The 20,952-nt window shown below is 44.4% G+C and overlaps 1 protein-coding gene across 6 annotated transcripts in view; it reads right to left on the minus strand.

Annotated features, from left to right (window-relative positions):
• The window catches only part of TRIO (trio Rho guanine nucleotide exchange factor), a 356,110-nt gene that overhangs the window by 135,815 nt on the left and 199,343 nt on the right, over positions 1-20,952 (minus strand). For all 6 annotated transcript variants that reach the window (XM_044779483.2, XM_070519854.1, XM_070519855.1 and 3 more), the window contains exons 12-16: positions 10,197-10,366; positions 8,998-9,172; positions 4,519-4,714; positions 3,513-3,679; positions 1,468-1,587 (exon numbers count right to left, since the gene is read on the minus strand). In XM_044779483.2, coding sequence (XP_044635418.2) covers positions 1,468-1,587; positions 3,513-3,679; positions 4,519-4,714; positions 8,998-9,172; positions 10,197-10,366 — 828 coding nt within the window. The remainder of the gene's footprint in view (positions 1-1,467; positions 1,588-3,512; positions 3,680-4,518; positions 4,715-8,997; positions 9,173-10,196; positions 10,367-20,952) is intronic.

The raw sequence follows: 20,952 nt of genomic DNA on the forward strand, positions 1-20,952 counted from the left end.
ATTTTAAAAAGAGAGAGGCGGGTCTGGCCTGGTGGCATAGTGGTTAAGTCAGTGCACTTGGCATCAGCGGCCCAGGGTTTGCCAGTGTGTAGCCCGTGTGTGGACCCACACACCGCTCATCAAGCCATGCTGTGGCAGGCATCCCACAAATAAAGTAGAGGAAAATGGGCACAGACGTTAGCCCAGGGCCAATCTTTCTCCAAAAAAAAAAAGAGAGAGAGACAGAAAAACATAAAAGCTAAGAATGAACCAACTGTGTTCTCTAGAGGTCCATGTCATATAACAAATCTATCAGAATAACAAGACAAATCCACTAAGAATTCCGGCTCTTGTATCCTCACCAGAAGATTCTGTGAGGGGCTGAGAGGTCAGATTCTCTTGGTGAATAACCAGAAAGCCAGGCAGGATAGCAACCAGGGGGAGGACATGTGTCTCTGTGGACACAGATTTTTTTGTTTTTTTTTTAACAATAGCAAAATTTTGCATTTCACCTCAAAAGGTACCAAGGATCCCATAAAACACTATACCCAATATAATCCTACCCTTTACTGAGACATGTGATGTGCACTGGCAATTTAATTACTAGAAATCACTTGGCACAGTGTACAATTTTCAAAAGATGCCCAGACTGTGAGCTTCAGAAGGAAGTGTTGATGTGTGTCCACTGGCACTGACTAGTTGAAAATAAACTAATCTAGGGAATAAATTAATGGTAATTTCTGCAGCTTCCTTCTCCAGCTGATAATATGTATGTAACTAGAGCAGGAAACAAGTTTTCAGTAATCAAATGCTCTTTTTCCCTTGATGCCACCCATTCTAATTATTAACTTTCCCCTCCCCGCAAAAGACTAGAAATAATTAGTCCATATGCTGCAAGAGTGCAGTGGAGCAGGCCTAGAACTGGCCTGAACAGTTCTGCTGAGGTCCCAGCACGGCCTGACCCTGCCGAGGCGGGAAAACACTCTGTGAGTCACACCGCTTTTCACCAGGTTGGAGGAGTTCTGTGCACAGCACTGTTTATCGACAACAGTGAAGTCGTGATTTGAACCCCATCTACGTGAGCCTCTCAGAGCACTCTGCTTTGTGCAGACAGGGCACACAGCAGGAACGTGCCTATAAGACCAGCAAAATGTAAAAAGCCTCAGCAGAGACTCCAACCTGGGCTCCCTGGTGCCGAGGTGTTCCTGACGGTGGAACGTGGATCCTGCCGGGGCCCTCACCGCAAGAGGACAGCAGGAGCTGCCCACAGCCTTGCTGTGAGGTCCCCTGGCTAGCAGGTGTATCCTCACTTCACTGCAGTCGCCAGACTTTCCTTCTCCTGGGATAAACTGTAGATTTGTAAGCATTGCCATTTTGGATCCTACTGAACCCCATTTGGCTCTCAGGGTCAGTGCCACATGAGGAGACTTAACAGGCTTGTCCGGAGGTTGGAAAGACCCATTGAGAGGCAGGGCCCAGCGTTCCTACCTCGATGGCATGCTGGAACTGCTCGTGCTCTCTCTGGAGCTGCTCCGCCTCTTGCAAGGAGCTGGCTGTGATGAGTCCAGCGTTCAACATCGACTCTCCATTGCGGATCCAGCCCAGCACCTGAAACACGACACAGAGAACTCCAAGCAGCAGCCCTTCCCGGGCATCCCTCCTGCGGACCAGCAGTGACGCGGTCTGAGTGCGCAAGGTGGTCGAACTGCTCCCGTCAGCTGCCCAGTGCTGGTTTCCTCATGATCCCACCAGCCACAGCCTGACATCCTTCAATGGTATCTGAGCATAAGTGCTGCATTTATAAATTATCCTGCTATCTTTAGTTGCAAATGGGAGCTGAAAAGGTAAACAGTCCAGCGGATTGTTATTAGTCCACAGGTCAAAACACATTAAGGATCACATTAGAAAACCTACTGCTGTGAAGAATTCCCTGATAATCAGGAAAAGTACTCTATTTTCCATTCCTTTTAGCCCTAACGAACATGTAAAATTAGTAAACGGCTTGATAAGGGAACTATACTATTTCACTAACATATTTTCCAATTTAACACCAGTGTTTACACTAACCAAAGAATGAATTAAGCTGTCCTATAACGTTCAGGGTCAAACCACAAGATTCTCGACATCACACACACACATAGAAGTCACATCTGACTGCGGAGCCACAGAGATTGTGGAAGGTCATTCTGGGTAGTTATTTGTGGCCGAGAAGTCGCTCATTACCTACCCAATACCTATTTTCTTCATCTCCTTTACTCAGAAAACTTCAACTTTTGGGAAAAGCTTAAAGTAAAACTGCTTCTCAGCCCCTATTACAGCTTGCTTACAGATATGACAAAATTCTAGCCATTGAGATCAAAGCAGTAGCCTCTGGTAGATTTTGTGAACACATTTCTTTTCTGGTATAGGGTTGCCTCCTTCTTGTTATGCCTTTCCCTTTCTGATGCCTGGAATGTGGAGGTGATAGTTGGGGCTGCAGCAGCTATTAGGCAACCACAAGCAAAAAGCCACCCATCACCAAGACGTTAGCCTAACCTATCACGGGGCCACTGAATGAATGCCAGCAATCTACCACCTCCTGACTCATTATGTGGGAAAAATAATTTCTTTAAGCCACTATTTTTGGACTCTGTTATTCAGAGGCAAATGTAATCCCTAATGGGTACATTAGTTTATTCCTTTATTTCTTAGACTAATTGTATTATTTTGGCAAAAAGAACACTTTATTAATTTACTTTTAAAAGGCAGGTCACAATACTTCATGTCATTAAATGGTACTCTTTTAAAGATTTCCAATTTAATTGTAGATCCGCTTTAAGGTGACTGCCACCCACTTATGCACCACACTTGCTTGTTGTCCACAGCCACCTTAAGTCTCCTCCAATCAGATTAACATACACTTTTCTGTGCGTGCACCAGAGTCCAAGGAGCCATCCTTTCCCTGCATGAAGCCAGTACCATATGTGGTTTTCCTGAGCAGGAGATAAAATGTCACGTACATGCTGAATACATATATGCAGGGAATCTGACCGGCGTTGAGCCAAAAGCAATCTCTTCCAAATGTTCCATTTTTATTTTGCCATGCGATCTGGGATGTGGCAGGACAGCATCCTGATTAACACAAGAAAACCCCAGCCATACACAGCGTGTGATCCTGTCCTGATTGCTAATGGTGTATTTGGCAGAAAAATCATAGTTATTTAGCCCGGGAGGCAATGTACTCAGAGCTTCAAGCAAGAGACTTCCAATAACAAAACAACCTAGATGGATGCTACCCTCAAGTGATATGCCTGCTGGGCAACAAAGCCTTTTCCATGACAGAGTAAACCACACAGCTGTCCAGGCATCGGCTTGATTTTTATACATTAGCTGTGGCTGTATTAGCATGTGTGTTACACTACGTATCAGGGCAGCTGTCTTCTGATCAGGGACGACCTTCCCCAACACTTACATGTCCGAATTACCGATAACTCATCAAGGGCTTATCAACTGGGTCCTCTTCCCCATGGCTTTGCCTCCAGCAGTTTGCTTACCTGCTTCACCTCAGCCTGCAGATGGCGAAGCTGCACACACTGCTCCAGATGCTTCCGATGCTGTTCTGCTGCTAAATCCAGCTCCTGCTGCTTTTCGTGAAGAAACTCCAACAAGTCCTGGACCCGAGTTGCCATGTCTACATCTCTATCGCAGAGCAGCTCCACGCCTGTGGACATTGAAGGGAGGCCCTGGGATTCAACTAGCATTTCCACCTGTTCTTAAGTGCTGCAGGACACCCATTCGGCTTTTGTGAACAATGTGCCGGGCTGTGGGCTGAGCCAGCACTTTGAAGGCCAAGTTCAAGGAGGACACAGCCAGCAGAGGAGTGTTTGCACCTACCTCCAAGCATGCGAATGCGTCTCACAGAATGTATTTGATGTGCTCCAAAGCCAAACATAATGTATAGCTAATCAAACCGAACCCATGCCTCTCAATCTACTTCTGTTCTTACATTGATATTGGTGAAAATGTGATATCCTTTATAAATGAGCAAACTTTGGTTTGTTTTTGTTTTATCGCTGTATACCCAGTTTACTCTTCAGCAAGCATTTAGTTTGATTTGCATAAAATGAGTAATGTAGTGAGCAAGCAGGTCATTGCTAAGTAAGTTTCTAACACGACAGCATTCTCGCTACATTTTTGAGCCTATAGTGACATCTGCTGGTAAAATATAAACAAAGAAAAAAATAATTAATGTGAAAATATTTTCTTGAGAGTTCCATTTCATTCATGGAGATACAATACATAATTTGTTAAATTAAAGTTCATGCTACTTGAAATAACATGCAAGAATATCAACGGTAAGTATACTAATCATAATGTTAAATGTGATCATATTATGTGGAAAAAAAAGCAAAATGCTCCCTTTTAAAGAGGAGGTATCTATAACATCTATGTCATAGGGGCTAACTGAACCCTGCAGTCGTCATTTTAAAATAAACTGGATGAGTTCCTACGGTGACATGAAGACCCCACAACCGACACAGAATGGAATGCACTTCTTACCAGAGGCCTGAACTTCATTGACATACTGCAAAAGGTCCTGCCCTTGGTGGATGACATCGAAGGTCAAGTTATTCATGGTCAAAGCTTTGTCTGCGTGGTGCTGGAGGCGCTGTTCCGCTATTGTGAGATCTTCCGTGTCAAAGTCATTCATTTGCTGAGAAAGCTCATCGTTCCAAGACTCAAGATCTGAGATGATCTGACAGAGGAAATTATCTGCTTAGGACTACAACTTAAAAATAAGTATCTGCTGCAACATCTCACTGTGCCAAGTCAGTAAGGAAGAGACAAATGGATTGTGTCAGAAGGACACAGAAGCCAGCTGAAGGGGCGCCCCACTGGCCAAAGGTGGGACGATTAGGCACTAAAAAAATGACAACTGAATAAAATATACCGAATATACAAAGATCCACTAAATCCTAATGGTGCTAAAAAAAAAAACAGAAAGAGCCAAAAAAACAAAAATTAAATGAAAAACTCTGGTTCCGACGACAGGTTGACGGAGAACCAGCCTTTATCCTTAAAACTGGTAAGTAACTGAAGGAGAAAATGAATTATTTAAGCATGTAATCATGAAGGAAAGTTCTTCTTTATAAATAAATCTAGCTATTAAATGTAGGAAGAATAATAAAATTAGAAATATTTTTTTCTAATTTTTTTTGAACTGTAGTAAAGTAACTGTTCAGATAATGATCATCAACCCATTAGGCAGATTATCACGAGAAATGACAGGAAGTTAACAGCGGAAGGATCAGACTGCCACCACCTCAACCCACCGGCCAACTTAGCATCCCTAGGGTGGGAGCAGACAGCTGTGCCTTCTGACGGGAGAAGCCATGATGTGACACCTGTGGAGCATCTTTGCACAAAAACAGAGCCTGAGTCTAATCAGGACTACAGCTAGCATTCTAAGTTTACAGGAAATACTAGGGAAAGAAAAGCAGTTAAACAACCTAAGAGAAATGAAGAGAGCATATGCAGAATGTGGGACCTGGTTTCTCTGACAACCGATGCAGTTATGTGAACAAGTTACGGCATGGGAAAAAAGGGTGGGCAGAGAAACGATTCTAGACTAAGAGATCAACCATCAAATGCAGGAGTGGACCCCATGCGCCTCCTGGCTGAGGCATTTGCAGAAACTAGAACTGAGGCAGGCATCAGAAGACAATAAGGAATGACTGTTGGATGGCTGAGGTGTTTAGAGGACTGTGCTTATGTAAGAAAACGGCCTTCTTTTCTAGAGACACTTAGGAAGGAGTTTAGGACTGAAACGATAAGCTGGCAAAGATTTTCTCTAAAAATACCATAGCACAACAATAACAAAAGAATGCTACCTGAAGCAACAGGGAAAAAGTCTTGCTGAATTCGGGGACAGGCACACAGAAGTTCATTGTCCTATCCTTGCTATTTCTGTGTAGGTTTAAAAACTTTCATAATATACTTTTTAAAAATTAAGACTAAAAGTTACAAAATCTAGAAAGTAGGAAAAAATTTCTTGTGAAAGAAATACTATACACTTTAATGGAATAACATTTCCCATGGATTCTAATTTACTTTATCCACCAGAGCAGTAACCAAATTAGTAGGAAAATCTGAGAATGTAAGAGTTTACACAGAATCCACAGGAGATAGAAAGTAACAAGAAACTTAAGGCTTCCTCAAACTCCTATTGCACAAATCTTACTGATTTATTCTTTAATTTCTGGGGTCTGCATACAATATGTGTACTTACAGTAATTTATGAAATTGTACTAATTTATAAATTAGTAAGATTAAATAATACCAAATTAGACATAAACCAAGAAGCCACTGAGGAAAAGTATCTTTAAAAAGGAAAAGAATGACCATAACTTTCCTATTTACCTCTAAGGGGAATTTTCTTTCTTAATGTTTGTTTCTTTTCTGACACTGAGGGAGAAGAGATTAGGTGGTGGTGGGGTACAGACTCAGCGATGACGCCTCACGGAGACGACCTCAGGCTCAGACAACCCTTGTCACAGATAATAAACAAAGATCAATGTGCTCAAACCAGCAGGATTTGCAAACGCTCACTAAGCTTTAGGAAACCCTAGCAATGGCTGTGATCAAAGGATCACCAGGAAAAATCCCGCCCCAAAGTTTAGCATCACAGCCTGTTAGCCATACAAGCTGAGGAAAGAAATCTGTGGCAAAAATAAAGCTCAAGAAAGTGGAAATTGTTTTTGAATATTGATTTTTTTTGAGAAATAACTGACAATTTTTAAAAATGTATCCCATTATTTTTTCAAAGTCTAAGTTTCTATTGCTAAACGGACACATAATTATGACTGCCTGCCATAACTAGCCTGTCACAGGATGCTACAGCAATGATCCTGTTTTTCTTTTTAGATCAACACAGCAGATTTTACTTGGAATATCTGGAGGTTGAAACAGCAATATCCTGAGCCACAGAAACCTCGATCAACTTTTGAGAGATGAAAACACTACTCTAATTGAAATACAAGAGACGTGGGGGATTTAAAAAAATTAACCTAGGAACAGACGAATTTCCACCCCAAGCACAGCTCCATGCTCCCATGGGCAGTGTGCTGGGGCATTTTCCCAGATAAGAGAGGAAATCCCAGCTCGAGCCTAAACTGCTCGGATTTTCACACTTCAGGATTATTCAAGAGAAAAAGGGTTCTCAGGCTGTGACATTTTAAAAGCTTCTAAACTATATTTTCACTGGACTGTGTTGGAACTGCAGGCTGAATTTCCTCAGCTCAGGGAAGCCTGTACCCCTGGCCTGGCATACTGGCTTTCCTGAGGCCACGTGGAATCCTGCGGCTTTATTGAGGGGAAAATGGATGTTTTTGGTTCTTGATCTACATTTTAAAATACTGGTTCAATGGAAGTCGAAATACAATTAAAAAATTTTTTCCCCCTTTAAACTAGCATTAATATAAGTGAAGTCACTTTTGGGTTCTTTTTCAAATATCAAAATGTCCTGGAAGAAAAACTTCAAATAATGCTTCTGATTACTTTGTGTTTCTTAATTGAAACTCTTCAATCAGCAGCTAAGTTTACAAAATCAATTCCTCTGAAGTAGGGGTCAGAGAGGAAAACAGGCCTGCTGGGTCTTCTGTTCAACAGTGCTGCAACCTCGAACCTGAATGCTGGGTCCAGGCCCTGGCAGGTCCTTGAAGAGCTGAGGCCAGGGCATCCTTTCTCTATGTGGCTTCATGCACATCGAAAGGTGAAGACTCTGAGGGTAGCTGAGCAGGCTTCACCAGGCAATGAGTGTAGGGTTTACCTCCTCTCCTCTCATTAACCAGTGATGAGAATGAACCAGCCAAGAAGGCCTTCCTTTAACGAAAACATCGGTGAAGTTTAGACAAGTGGTGAGTGGCCTGCACAGGGTCTGGCCTGGCCCCGGCACCACACATGCCACTCAGAGCTGGGCCCACATCTGGCAGAGGGTCCGCCCTCAGCTGAAGCAACCAAAGGCAGTCTACACAAGCCCTGCCACCCCTCTGCTTTTGGTGGCACTTCGGGTCTGGCCCGACTGTCCTCAGGGCACAGTCCTAAACCCAGGACAGGTAATAAACATGGAAAGTGTGCTCTGCAGATTCTGCTCCACGGTCACAGGGATCACCTGGGTGGCTCAGAGGTACCCGGACAGGCACTTGGTCACTGCCACCAGCTGTACGAAGCTGACGGGCACCAGGAAACCAGCCTCACCCAGGGTGAAGTGAGTTTTGGTTTCTTTCATAGATTCAATGTCATCCTATTAGACTTAACAAGATCTTCCCTGGCAGAGACTTAAGAACCACTCTCTTTTCACTGAAGAAAAAGAAAAGTAACCTGTCCTTCTTTCTCCTAGTCACATATAAGGTGCAAAAGTTGATTTTTAGGCAAGAATTACAGATCATCTGAGAAAATTTCTGTGGGGAGGAAAAAACCGGGTTTCCTACTACCTAAATGCTACCACCACAGGTTAAGCTTATGCCTACTCCAAGAGGCAGAGGAATGGGAGAGGGAAGGAAGGAAGGTGAAAGGGAAGGAGGAAGAGCGAGCAGGAGGCAGGCGGAGCGGGAGGCGGAGGGAGGGCGACAGGGAGGGAGCTCTGCCTTGAGTTTGTGCCTCGGCTTGAAGGGCAAAGGGAGGGTTGCGCAGTGATGCAATCAAGGTTTACAGAAGCTAAGACAACAAGATGTTCTCATTTAGAAGCTCTGCCTCGACTCCACTCCCAACATTCGCTTTGCACTATCTTGCCGAGTGACGTCTGCCTCCACCACAGTTTCAAAGGTCAGAGCCTAGAGCTGAGCCCCCCAACTCCCAGGGAAGGAGCTGAGGAAGAATCCTTCTTTCCTTCCTTTATCCGCCTCCGTACTCGAGGCTGAGGCTGTGGGCAGTGGGAGAGGACCAGGAACTGAACTGGGGCAGGGGACGCCAGGTGGCCTCGGGGGCCTCAGAGGCTGCAGGAGGCCACTGGCTCTCAAGAAGCAGTGTGGGGACACTCACATCGATGGCATCCCTCTCAAATATGCGCAGCTGCAGGAAGAGCTCCAGCTTGATCTTGCGCTCCTGGAAGAGCTCCTCCATCTGGGCCTGCGCCTCGTCCAGCTGCTGTAGCACCGTCTCGATGTGGCTGATGGAGCTGTTGTGGGGGGTCTTGTTACTGGAGATGGCGGAGTCCCTACGAAAGAGCAGAGGAGGGAAACCGGGATTTTAACAAGACAAACAGGAATTGGATGGGAAAGCCTCACATTGTCAGATACCAGATCCGGCCGCTCAGAACTTCAGGGGGAAGAAAGCTGGCAGGAAGCGGGACTGCTTGTCTCAGAAAATGGAATAAGCTGCCCCTCCCGCAAAACAACACTGGGCTTCCTCCTCTGAGCAAGGCCCCAGATCTGAGGACACACTGAAGAATTTCTGCATTTTCCCACAGTTGCTTTTATACAAAGTCTAATAATGACATAAAATCATTTTAGTAGTTTCATTTTTAGCTGCTTTTCTCCTTAAGCAGAGAGTAGATGATGCCCGTTTACTACACACGGTGAAGTCATATGCTTATGAGGGGTTACACTTGAATCTATCAAGCCTTTATCAGGTAACTGTGGCCTGACTCAGCACAGCGAACATCACAGAAGCTACCAGGACGATTCAATAAACTGACCTCTGAGGGATACGGCGGGGAAACCACATTTACGCAAATGGTCCAATGAAAGGAATTTGCTTCCAGCCCCAGCACCGCCTGCTGCCTCCTGCCACGAGAGGCATCTGAGGGACAGGTGTCACCCGAGGCCTGGCCTGCCCGCAGCTGGACTCTGAGAAGAGGGACACCCACCACACTCTAGAGAGGCAGATCACCGGACCGAGGAGGCCTTCCTAGGAGGTTTAAACTAAACTGATGTAGAGAAATTTCCGTAACTCCTAGGTAAGTGTTAAGAGGAAGTACCAATAAAAGCTGAATTCTGGGAAGGTTTACGAGTCAACGCTGTAATGACAAAAATTATAAAGTTAAAAAAACTGTAACAGAGAAAAAAAGAAAAGGGAAAGAAAGAGATGTTACTCTGCTTTGTATTCATGGATGTTATTTCTTCTCTACCTCGCTGGACAGAGAATTATGGCTAATTGTTCCAAAAAGTGAGGAGAAGGGGAAACGCCTGGCAGGATTTCTAAGTGTGTGCCTCCGACAGGAGGACGAGGCCGCGGCCCACCTCAGCTGCTGGATGAGGTCCTCCCCCTCCTTGATCACGTTGACCGTCACTTGCAGGGTGGTCTGCTGCTGCTGCCCAAAGCGCTTGATGAGGTCCTGCACAGCCTCCACTGACTCGGCGTACACGTCGTCCAGCAGCTCCTTCTGCAGCTCCTCCAGCCACGTCCACAGCTGGGAAGGACAGAGCGCATGGTGAGCCCAGGCCCCGCCACTTCCCGGGGAAGTCCTGGTACAGAGACCGCAGTGACCCACGCTGGAGGGAAATGCTGGCAGCCTGCTCCCAGGGAGACCGGGGGAGGGGGAGAGGGAGGAGCACCCCAAACAGCCCAATGGCCAGCGGAACACACACACACAAAAAAACAGTGTGCAATCGCTGCCTGGTGAAAAAACAAACGGGCAGGGAGCTGAAGGGGACTGTCCCAAAAGAGAAAAAAGGAAAAGGAAGAGGAGTTGCTCTTTCCAATGTTTCCTAGGCTCAATGAGAGTGCAGTGGAAGTGAGAAAAGACCTCTCCGACACTCGGAACATCTGCTAAATGTGACAGGCACTCCTTTATGGGTCTTCCGACTCTTATTTAGCAGATAGTTTTACTTTTAGCAAGAACATTACAAACCATTATTAGTTATTAAACCACTGCTCAGACCCGGATGCTTTACATCCCTCAGAAGACAAGGAAGCATATAATGTATAATGTGCTGGAATAAACTCATCCCCACGCCTGGCAGGAGATTCGGATGTGGCCCTGCTGGGCGACTGTGCGCAGCCCAGGCCACGGTTCATCCAGCCACAGCTCAGTCCTTCGAGGAAACGAGTGTGCATACTGAAAACGCCTAAACACCCTCACCGCCACGACCACTAAAAAGGTGTCCGGGACTTGGATGGGTAAAGATTAACTTGGAACAAGAGCGGCAAGACTGTAGGCCTGGCAGGAGCAGAGCACCTCACCCACTTCCAGAAAGTCCACTGCCTGCTCCAGATCTCTGGGGAGCCATTCAGTGAACCAGAACGGCAATTAATTAAACCAAGTGGGCCCTAGTGGCTTGAAAGTGGTTTGTGTGTGGAGAAAATGCTTCCCGCTTCCTCAGGGATGTGAGAATCACCTCCCATGTCTTCCATGTGACCATTACAGACAGCTGCCTCAGCTGCGGTGTGACGGGGTCAGGGCGAGAGATGTGCCCCGCTGCTGCACGGCCAGGCCAGCCCTCCCGGTTAATACAGCCACACTGCCCCTACCAAAACAAACTACTGTATTCGGTCTTTAGTGCCTAAGCCAACCTCTTCTCAAAGTGGCTTTATAGAGATACAACTGACATAATGAACTGCACCAATTTAAAGTGTACAATCTGACACCTTCTGACGTAAGCATACGCCCGTGGAAGATGACTCCCAGGGAGACAGTGGACAGCTCCATCAGCCCAAAAGTTTTCTTGCGCCTTTATAATCCCTCGGTCTCCCTCCAGCCTTCCTCCTGAGGCAATCACCGAGCTGCTTTCTGCCACTATAGATCAGCTTGCCTTTTCTTAAAAAAGTACACAAATTGAATCATACAGTATGGACTCTGCTTTTTGTCTGGCTTCTTTCACTCAGCATAATTATGTTGAGATCCATCAATACTATTGTGTGTATCAATAGTTTCCTCCTTCAGATTACTGAATAGTATTCCATTCTATGTACATACCACAATTTATCCATTCATCTGTTGACGGACATTTGGGTTGTTTCTACTTTTGGCCACTAGAAATAAAGCTGCTGTAAAGATTTGTGTACCGTCTCTGTATGAACCTGTGCTTTCCTTTCTTTTAGGGAAATACATGGCTGTGGAGCTTCTGGATCATGTAGCAGGTGCACGTCTAACTTCCTGAGAAAGTGCCAAACTGTTTTCCAAAGCGGCTGTACCATCTCACACTCCCACGAGCAGCCTATGAGAGTTCCAATTCCTCCACATCCTCACCAATATCTGATGCGGCCAATCTTTTTCATTCTAGCCATTCTAAAGGAGCGGTACATCACTATGGTTTTAATTAGCAATTCCCTAATGATGGCAAGTCCTAGCTAATCTTTTAAGAGTTCTTTTGTTGTTAAATGCATCTTTAGTTGAAAACAAAGTATCACCAGATGGCTCTTGTCAGGTCATATTTTAAACATAGCAGGCAAATTTAAAAATTAAGGGAAGTGCTGGCAAAGGACTCATTTTTCAGTCAAGTCACTCAGGGTCCTAAAAGTTAACAAAAAATGTTAAATAAAACATTTGTTAACCTGTCTCATATTATTTACTCATTTTTGTGTATGAGTTATCAAATTTCACACAATCCAAGAATTTTAATTAAAGGAGTTTTAGAGACAAGTTATCTCTTTGATTTTACAGATTAAGGAAAAGAGGCCCCAGATGATGAAGTAACCAGGCCAAAGAGGGTGAAACCGATTGGTATTGCCAAAACCATTGGCAAAGCCAGTATGAGAAAGACGGCCTCTGGATTTGGTCACACTTTGTGTCGATATTGCACTTCAACATGAAAAATGACTTTCACCGATTCACCAAATACTGACTAACGCTCTGCACCATTTATGAAGGACCCATAATCAGTAACATCCTTTCCTCTAAATTCTCACGAATATGGTTGCTGCATTTATAAATAATAGGAAGCAGGACGACAGCATTATGATCTTGAGGAATCTCCTCACTTGCTTTAACACTTCCCATGAAAAACGTTCCAAGTTCTACAGGGCATACCATAGAGTAGCAGCAGTATTAAGAGTTGAGGGATGCTTTGACAAAGCACCAGCTCTGTGACCCAACAGATCACTGAACTTCTCTGAGACTCGGTTTGCTACAACAGGGATCCTGACAACACCAATACCGCCCTCAAGAAGTTCCTAAGAGGACCAGAGTCGGGGGCAGCAGAGTGCTGGCTGATCAGCAGTGCTCCAGACAAATGTTAATTACCCTAAGTATAATGACCACTCAAATTACCTGAGGGGACAAGATCTGCCAAAAGAAACCGACTTTGTACCAGTTAGGCTGCTCTGAGTACTAACAAATATTTTATCAAAACAAGGCTGTAATATTTTATTGAAAGAGTCAAAAACATTTAACCAAGAACATCCATGATACGCTACCTAATCAGTGGACTTTTCTAGTTGGAATGGTTTTATCAACTTCATGGTAACCTGCCTTCCACATGCCTGGGGGAAGGGTGTTGCAGGTGACCACTGGCCACTTGCTCCCAACAGAGAAAACTCTTTCAGCAGCACTTGGCCATTGTACCCTCCCACCCTCTGATTCCTAAGATGGACATTTATCAAAAAGTGGACTTTTGCAACTGCATTTATTCTGCTATAAAAGGGGAAAAAAACCCCACTTACTTCACTATCTTCTCTCAAAATCCCAACTATATCTTCCACCTTAACACGCATGCTGCACCGAAGCTGCCTCCCCTCGCTTCTGTGGGATGGAACCCAGCGGAAGAAGCACCCCTGGAGTGCAGCTGCCCTGAATCAGCCCCAGGAGCTAACCAGCAGGTGAGAAATGGAACGGATACACGTAAGAAGTGGAGATGGGGACGCTGCACACTAAACTGCTGCCTCTTTAGCAACAGTGCTACCTCAGCATTTCAGGCTCGTTCACTGGAGCTGAATGAGGCAAGCAAATGTACATTTAGGAAGACTGCTCTTCTTTCACTGTAATCTAAACAGAAGAGGTACTGATGAGAAGGAAGGCACAGGAGCAACCCTGCCTCGGTTATCGAATCCGTGTCACAGAAGGAGGCGTCCAACGCATCAGACAACACGCTGGCCTTCGGGGACAAAGACACGGGGCCCCTGAGGGCTGCAGCCAGTGTGGCCTCTGGTTTAAGTTACACTACACTTTTACGAGCTAGGTTCTCGTAACACTAGTAGAAATTAGTATCTTTTCTTTCAAATTTGTTGAGATAAAAGAAACACAAGTTTTTAAAAAGCCCCCTAGAAAAATACTGCCACATCAGCAAAACACAGCAACATCAATTAGGACAGCTAGTGGACACTGCATGGATCAGACACGTTCAGCATACAGGTGTCCAAACAGCTGGGTCAGGTCTCCCCAGTGTCGTGGGCTCACTGGGCCCCCGCTGGAAGCCCTGGCCCAGTGTCAATCCCGCACTGGTGCCCCACACGCTGCTTCTGAGCCACAGGCTGTCTGTGTCTCTGCCTGACCGCTTAGCAGCCTCTCTCCTGACTCAATCTTGAGGCCTAACTCAGGGACCCAGCTTGTGGGGCAGGATGCAGGGCAGGGTGCAAAATGCCTCCTCTCTAGCAAAGACTACCAAAAATACCATTTAAATCATGAGACAAATTTAACAAGTCTCGCTTCTAACACTGTGAAGAGGAGAGATCAAAACTGACTCTTGGAACTGGCCTGAGGCACGATGCACAAGTGTGCTTCCACATAACTCCACTGCAACAGCAGAAGAGTTAAGGTTTTATCCGCAAATGATCATTAAAACAGAACACTTCTCACAAGAAGCAATACTGAATGACAATTAAGAGCATGGGTTCTGAAGCCAGACGGCTGCGTTCAAATCCAGACTTAACATTTCCTAGGCCGTGACCTTGGGGAGAGCATGTACCTGGATCCACGCCTCCGTTTTCTCATCTATGAAATGGGCACGGTAAAATGCCCACCTCAGAGAGCTGCTGGAAAGAGTACGTGAGGCGATACACGCAGAGCAAAGATGTAAGCAAACGTCAGCACTATTATTAGTTTTTTTCTTGCAAGAAAAAGTCTTCTAATAATAAGAATCACAAAGTTTTAAGTCTTCTTTCTCTAGAAATTTTTCAAAATGTATCCAGGTTCCAACCAATTGTTCAAAACAGTCACCTAATCTGGTAAACTTAACCCTGTCCCACATTTAAATCTTTTCACACCTAAAAATAGTATGAGGAAAAGATGCTAGAATTAGTCCATCACGGTCTATAGAAATCACTTCCCGTTGGTTCCAGGGGAAGTGCCAGGAGTATTTGTGGGTCAAACCTTTTCCTTCCCTCCTGATAACTTTTTTTAAAGAACTAGCTTATTTCCTCAACATCCTGGACATTTCCACACGCGTCCACGGTGGCACATGCTCACCTGCTGGCCGGCTGTGGAACCAGGGAAGGGCCACAGCTATGGAGGAGACCACGGGAATCAGTCCTGAGATCAAACAGCTGAAAAGGGGAAAATGAGGCAGAAGGTGCAGGGCTACATTTAAATCCATCATGTCAAAATGCCCAAAGATCTCTTGTCCTTTTAGAATTTTTGTCTGGTCCTACAGGAAATATTCAATTTGGAGAAAAAAGTCTTAGATAAAGGTCATTTCTAATGTCAATTGGTGATGAACTGATGTATACCATAATGCAATATGATTCAGGCAAAGTGTATTTTTAAGCTTTTAAATTGGTGAATTGGTACATATGATGCCTAAAATAACTTCTGAATAAAGGAACATGAAAAAGTCTCCTGGATGTCTGTGAAATTTTTACCATAAATTTCCTAAGGGTAAAAAAAATTGCACTTCTGTGCAGGCTGTTAATTTACAGTAAAAAGGTGAATCTTCGCCCAACAGCAAGAGAGGAGTTACGCTCTACTGAAGCTCTCAGCAGCATGGATTCTACTTCTAGAACTGTGGCCCACAGTCATGGGCTGGTCAGGCAGCCACAGAGTTAGGCAATGCTGCCCCCTAGAGGCCCTCCGAGCAGTGGTCAGCAGCATTTTACGGAAGAGAACTCAAACCAAGCTCACAGCTGGGCTGCACGTGTGTATAGAGCTGTTCACGGACCAGGATCCAGAGAAGGCTGGGCTAGGGAGACACATGAGGTTCTGGGGAGAAGCTCCTGTGATAAAGGTGTGGGAGAGCCTAGTCTTGGATCCTGCACCACCTCCACCTTAGCCCCTTCCCTACAGGGGTCTGTGCTGGGTGGAGCCTAAAGGAGGAACCTCAGCTTTGCTGGGAGAAACCTCCTGAAAAAGTCCCTTCCTCACTAACCAGAGAGGGGAAACCCTACCAGAGAGGGCTCCTACAGGAGCTCACTGGGGTGATGGATCCCAGGAAAAGACTGAACTTCCAGCCGATTCAGTGGGTGGTAAGACTGGAGCCCTGAGATTTGGGGATTGCTCTGGCTGCAGCCTCTCAGAGCACACAGTCTGAACAGAGGCTACAAGCCTGTTAAATCTGGAGGTGGGTCCTTACCCCCTATGTGACTCTGGGAAAATCCTCAGCACTCTCCACCTTCAGCCTTCTCATCTATGAAATGGGATCATTTCACCGTGTATGTCTTCCCTAACTGGCAAGGCCAGTTTGAGAGTCAAATAAGATGACCACAGATGTGTGAAAGTGCTCAATTACTGCAGGCACTTTATAAACAGAAGCTACTACCATTGGTGTCTATTTCTCTATTCTTGTTTATGACAAAGACAAATCACTGGGGGTACCAGTGGGGACGGGTGAGCCATAAGGCCAGTGTGGGAAGAATGAAAGCTGCAGCCCCCAGCAGGAGCTGCAAGCCAGGGCAGAAGGAGGTAGTCTCAATGGCAACTTGCAGGTGGAATTTCAGAGGGCGCCCACTATGCACATAAAATGTGATTCAGGTTCTGGTATAAGAAGCAGCGGTCAAAGGGACTGTTCCAGGTATGAACAGCGTGTTCTTTGGCCTGAAATGCCCAACTGTACCTTTGGTGCATGTGCCTGTTGCTCTGATTAAGGAGGAGTAAAGGTTTCAGTAGTATCTTATTATTCTTGGGTGAGTGGTAAAAGATGCCTTAATATGATGAAAGGAAATTTAAGAAGGATGCATTTGGGGTGGTGGGGGCAGAGGGCAAATTCAAGTTAGTATCATGAAATAATACCAATGCAAATATGCCTAAGAGAGGAGGAAAAAAGGAGTGTGTCAGGGCAGCCCACACACTAAGGGATTCCCTGTGGGCACTGCAGCACCAGAGGGTGGAAGCATGCAGATGTGTAAGCAAAGCCAAGGTGAGGCACATGTGATATGGCTGGATACATGGCTGACAGACATACCTGGGTCACTGCAGGAATCTCAACTACCCAGATATTTACATCAAGTCTAATTTGCCAAAAAGAGAGATTCTGAGATGAGCAATTTTCTAATTTCTTTTTATTCCTCAACATCCCTGAGGGATAAGACACTCACTGAAGTGTTGGGTTTGGGAAAAGCTCTGCCCCAACCCCAGGTTACCCCAGGTCATTTTGGGAGCAACCACTGACTCCCTGAAATGGTCAGCATTTGGTCAAACTGTAATTCCTCTTTAACTCTTCAAATCTCTGGAGACAGCGCACGTTCCTGCAGCCTGCCTCCTTTTCCCACGGCTAACACTTTATTCTTGCACTCTAGCAGCATGCAATGATCCGGAGCCTCGTCGACATCAGCTCATTCTCTTTTGCCCTCTCCCCCACCAAACTGGGGGCTGGAGAACTGAAGGCAGCACCACACCTGATCCAAACAGCAGAGAGAGATGACTGCCCCCTGTTTATGATTCTGTGCTGTTTACTCATTACAGTTGAAGGCGTGACTTGGGGTCATGACATTATTGTGGACACTGTCAATTAACACATGTAAGATTATTTTTTGTTTAACACACGCTGTGGTCACCAATGTCACCCTTATTCTGTAACCTGCCTAGGTTAGTGTTTCTGATTCAAAACAGACTCATATATTACAACCTATGAATGAAATTTCTGTGATAGATTTCGACTGATTTCTGCTGAGATCTTTTGGGATCCTATTCTATTATCTGACATATCCAACAGACCCTGGTCTAGATTTGATCAGCATGTCTGCCACCAATCCACCCACTCACGAGCTCTCTGCAAGGGATGGAGACCAACATTGGAAACGTGCTCTGGCCTCATGGACGTCATCCACTGACCCACCCCCCACTGACAGCCTCACTTGCAAGGGTTTAATGCAGCCACCATTATTTCTGCTACAGCACCAAGTCTCTCCTGGCTTTGTGGCAATTTTCCCATTTTCAAGATATTACAGCTCTCAACACAACAAAGGCAAGTTTTCAGGGTGCCTGAATACAGACGAGCAATCTCTCCAGAGGTCACACATGGACACAAAAGTGCTGAATAGGTTAGTGGGGTCAAGTCAAAGACATGACGACTGCCCAGGCTGCTCCACTACAGAAGGTGAGACCAGGGGTCAAAACCACCTGTCCGCTGGGCCTCAAGTCCAACTGAGATGACTGTGTGAGCAAGCGTGATCTGACTGTGGGTCTGGACTAGAAATTACGTCCTTATTCACAAACTGGTTATGAGTAATGTCTTACTATCAAAACACTTTCTTCCTGGCATCTTCTACCTGGAGATCAGTATACGAGATAAAGACAGTCTTGGTCCTGTTTTAACTGACATCCTCATTTTACAGCCATTCAGCAGTCTAATTCCAGTGACTGTGCTAACAGACAGTCCTCATTTTTCTGTCTTGTCTACAAATTAAATGTCAAGTGCCTGGTCAAATGCTCACTAATTCCACTGCATGCCCTTCATCAAACAAGAAACCCAGTGAAGAACGAAATAAAGTTAACATGCTATAACTTGTTCATTCACTACTTCCTTTGCTCGCAGTTTATAAACTGTCTTTTCTAGAACTCTGCCTAGGACTGACCTCACCTGAGTAATATGCAAAATCTACCTTCTTTAAAAAGCACAAGTGCATTTTCAGCCTTCTGGTATCTCTTCCCTTTCCCACAGTTCCTTAAAGATTAATAGACCCAGTTAGGTGACCTAATTATTAAGTTCTTTCACTACCCAGGGATCTAATTTGTCTTGGAATAGAGACATGAACTCATTTAGGAGAAATAAATCCTTTCTTATAAAACTTTCACCCATTTTGGTCTTTAGCTTCTTCTAACTCAGTCTGAAGAGCAGTCTCCTTGAGAAGAAAAAAGCCAAGTGAGAGCTGATGACGTCTACTTCTACTTGTATCCATCAACATCACTGGTCCCAAGTAGAAAGTCCAACCCTTCCTTCACCCCGTGCTTCTGAATTTTGTGCTTTAAAAAAAGAGAAAAAACCCAACAAAACCTAAAGAGCCTGTTCAGTCTCTACAAGCCTAGCGTACCTAGAGCTTACAAGTTTTCCTGACGAAACCCTAATACATTGTTGGTGATCAAACTTTCTATCACTTATTCAATAAAAAGAACAACAATCAGTAACAAACAATATATATCACAAATACATAGAGAGAGTTTACTTCTCTCAATTAACTGGAGACCTATCACATTTAGTTTATGTCGCTGAGTATCAAATAAGAAATTAAGATTTAAAAAATGCCCTATAAAAAGAAGTCTAACAAGTAAACGAGATTACATATATATCCACTTCCAGCTAGGCATTTTAAGACCTGTAACGTTGCATTTGCTGAACTTCTGTTGAAGCACCTCACCTTTCGATTACATTAACTGAGGCCAATCCACAACCAACTAATCAAAGCAGAATTTGCAACTCTCCATTTAGAAGTGACCTTTCAACAAGGAATCCTAAGATTCGGAGTCAGTGTAGCAATCCCTGCCATAATACTGAGTTATAAAGAAAGCCAATATAGTACGGCATTAAACAATTCATTTAATAATCACATATTAAGTGACCATTGTGTTAGGTGTATTAGAGTTCTCTATAATTTTCTGCACTAATTTCTAATTTCTCTGTTGACATAAAAATTTTCTCTACCTGAAAATATTGGGCCAATATTAAGAATTAGAAAATTCATGAATTTAAACCAGTTTTAAACTATTCTATAGAAAAAAGTTAATGTTTTACGTGAATTAAACTATTCTGACAAAGGGCTTTCCTTTTAGATAACATTTCTCTGGCCAACACAAATATTTTACACATATTTATCCAGTGAAAAAAATCATTCATTTATTTTGCAGCTTTGGCTGGAAACAAAAGTATTTAGTAATGTGTACAAAATGATTTATGCCAGTTTGCATGGAACCATGAGTAAAGATTCTTTATAACAGTCTACTCTGCCCTGAAGGACAGGAGGTGCAGACAGAGCTGGAGTTGAGCACCCACTAAGAAGGATTTGAGTTTTGAACTTAAGAGAGCGGTCACAGGGAGGCACTTACTCTGAGAAAGGGCACCAGGAGTGGATTAAGCAGATCTTGTTGATCAAAGATGAGTGAGGAAGATACCACATTATACCTAGGTATTTATACTTTTGCATCTTATATTTAAATATGTATCATTTTGTCTGTCGAGTAAGTTATAATGGGGGTAAGGAGGAAAATAAAGGAACATTTATTGGCAGCCGCAATGAGACAAGCACTGTGGTGTTTCACTTACGTAATTTCACTCAGTGTCTCACACCCCTTATAGACTTCTCATTCTGAAGCAGAGAAAGCTGAGGCACCACAGAGCAACCTGTCCCAGATCACTCAGCCAGCTAGGGCATATGTTATACTATAATATACTTTCTTAATTATTTTAATAAAGATTATATTTTTACAGGAAGAAAGCATAAATGACAATCTATTTTTTTTGGATATTTCCACCTATGAGAAGCCCACCTATTTTATTTTTTTAAATTCCAGATACCGCAATCTATGTGAAGACATAGTTGCTAAACCAGTAGGGAGCAACCGAATGCCCAAAGTCAAATCTAATCCTCAACAGTGCATGGGATGATGAGGTAGTAGATGGCTCTAGGTCTTTAGTTTCCTCTTGCTTTGCTGGCTTGTGGCCATTTAATTGATCATTTGTATCTACATCAGATAAA

Source organism: Equus asinus, chromosome 10 (genome assembly GCF_041296235.1).
Source record: "Equus asinus isolate D_3611 breed Donkey chromosome 10, EquAss-T2T_v2, whole genome shotgun sequence".
Lineage (NCBI taxonomy): Eukaryota > Metazoa > Chordata > Mammalia > Perissodactyla > Equidae > Equus > Equus asinus.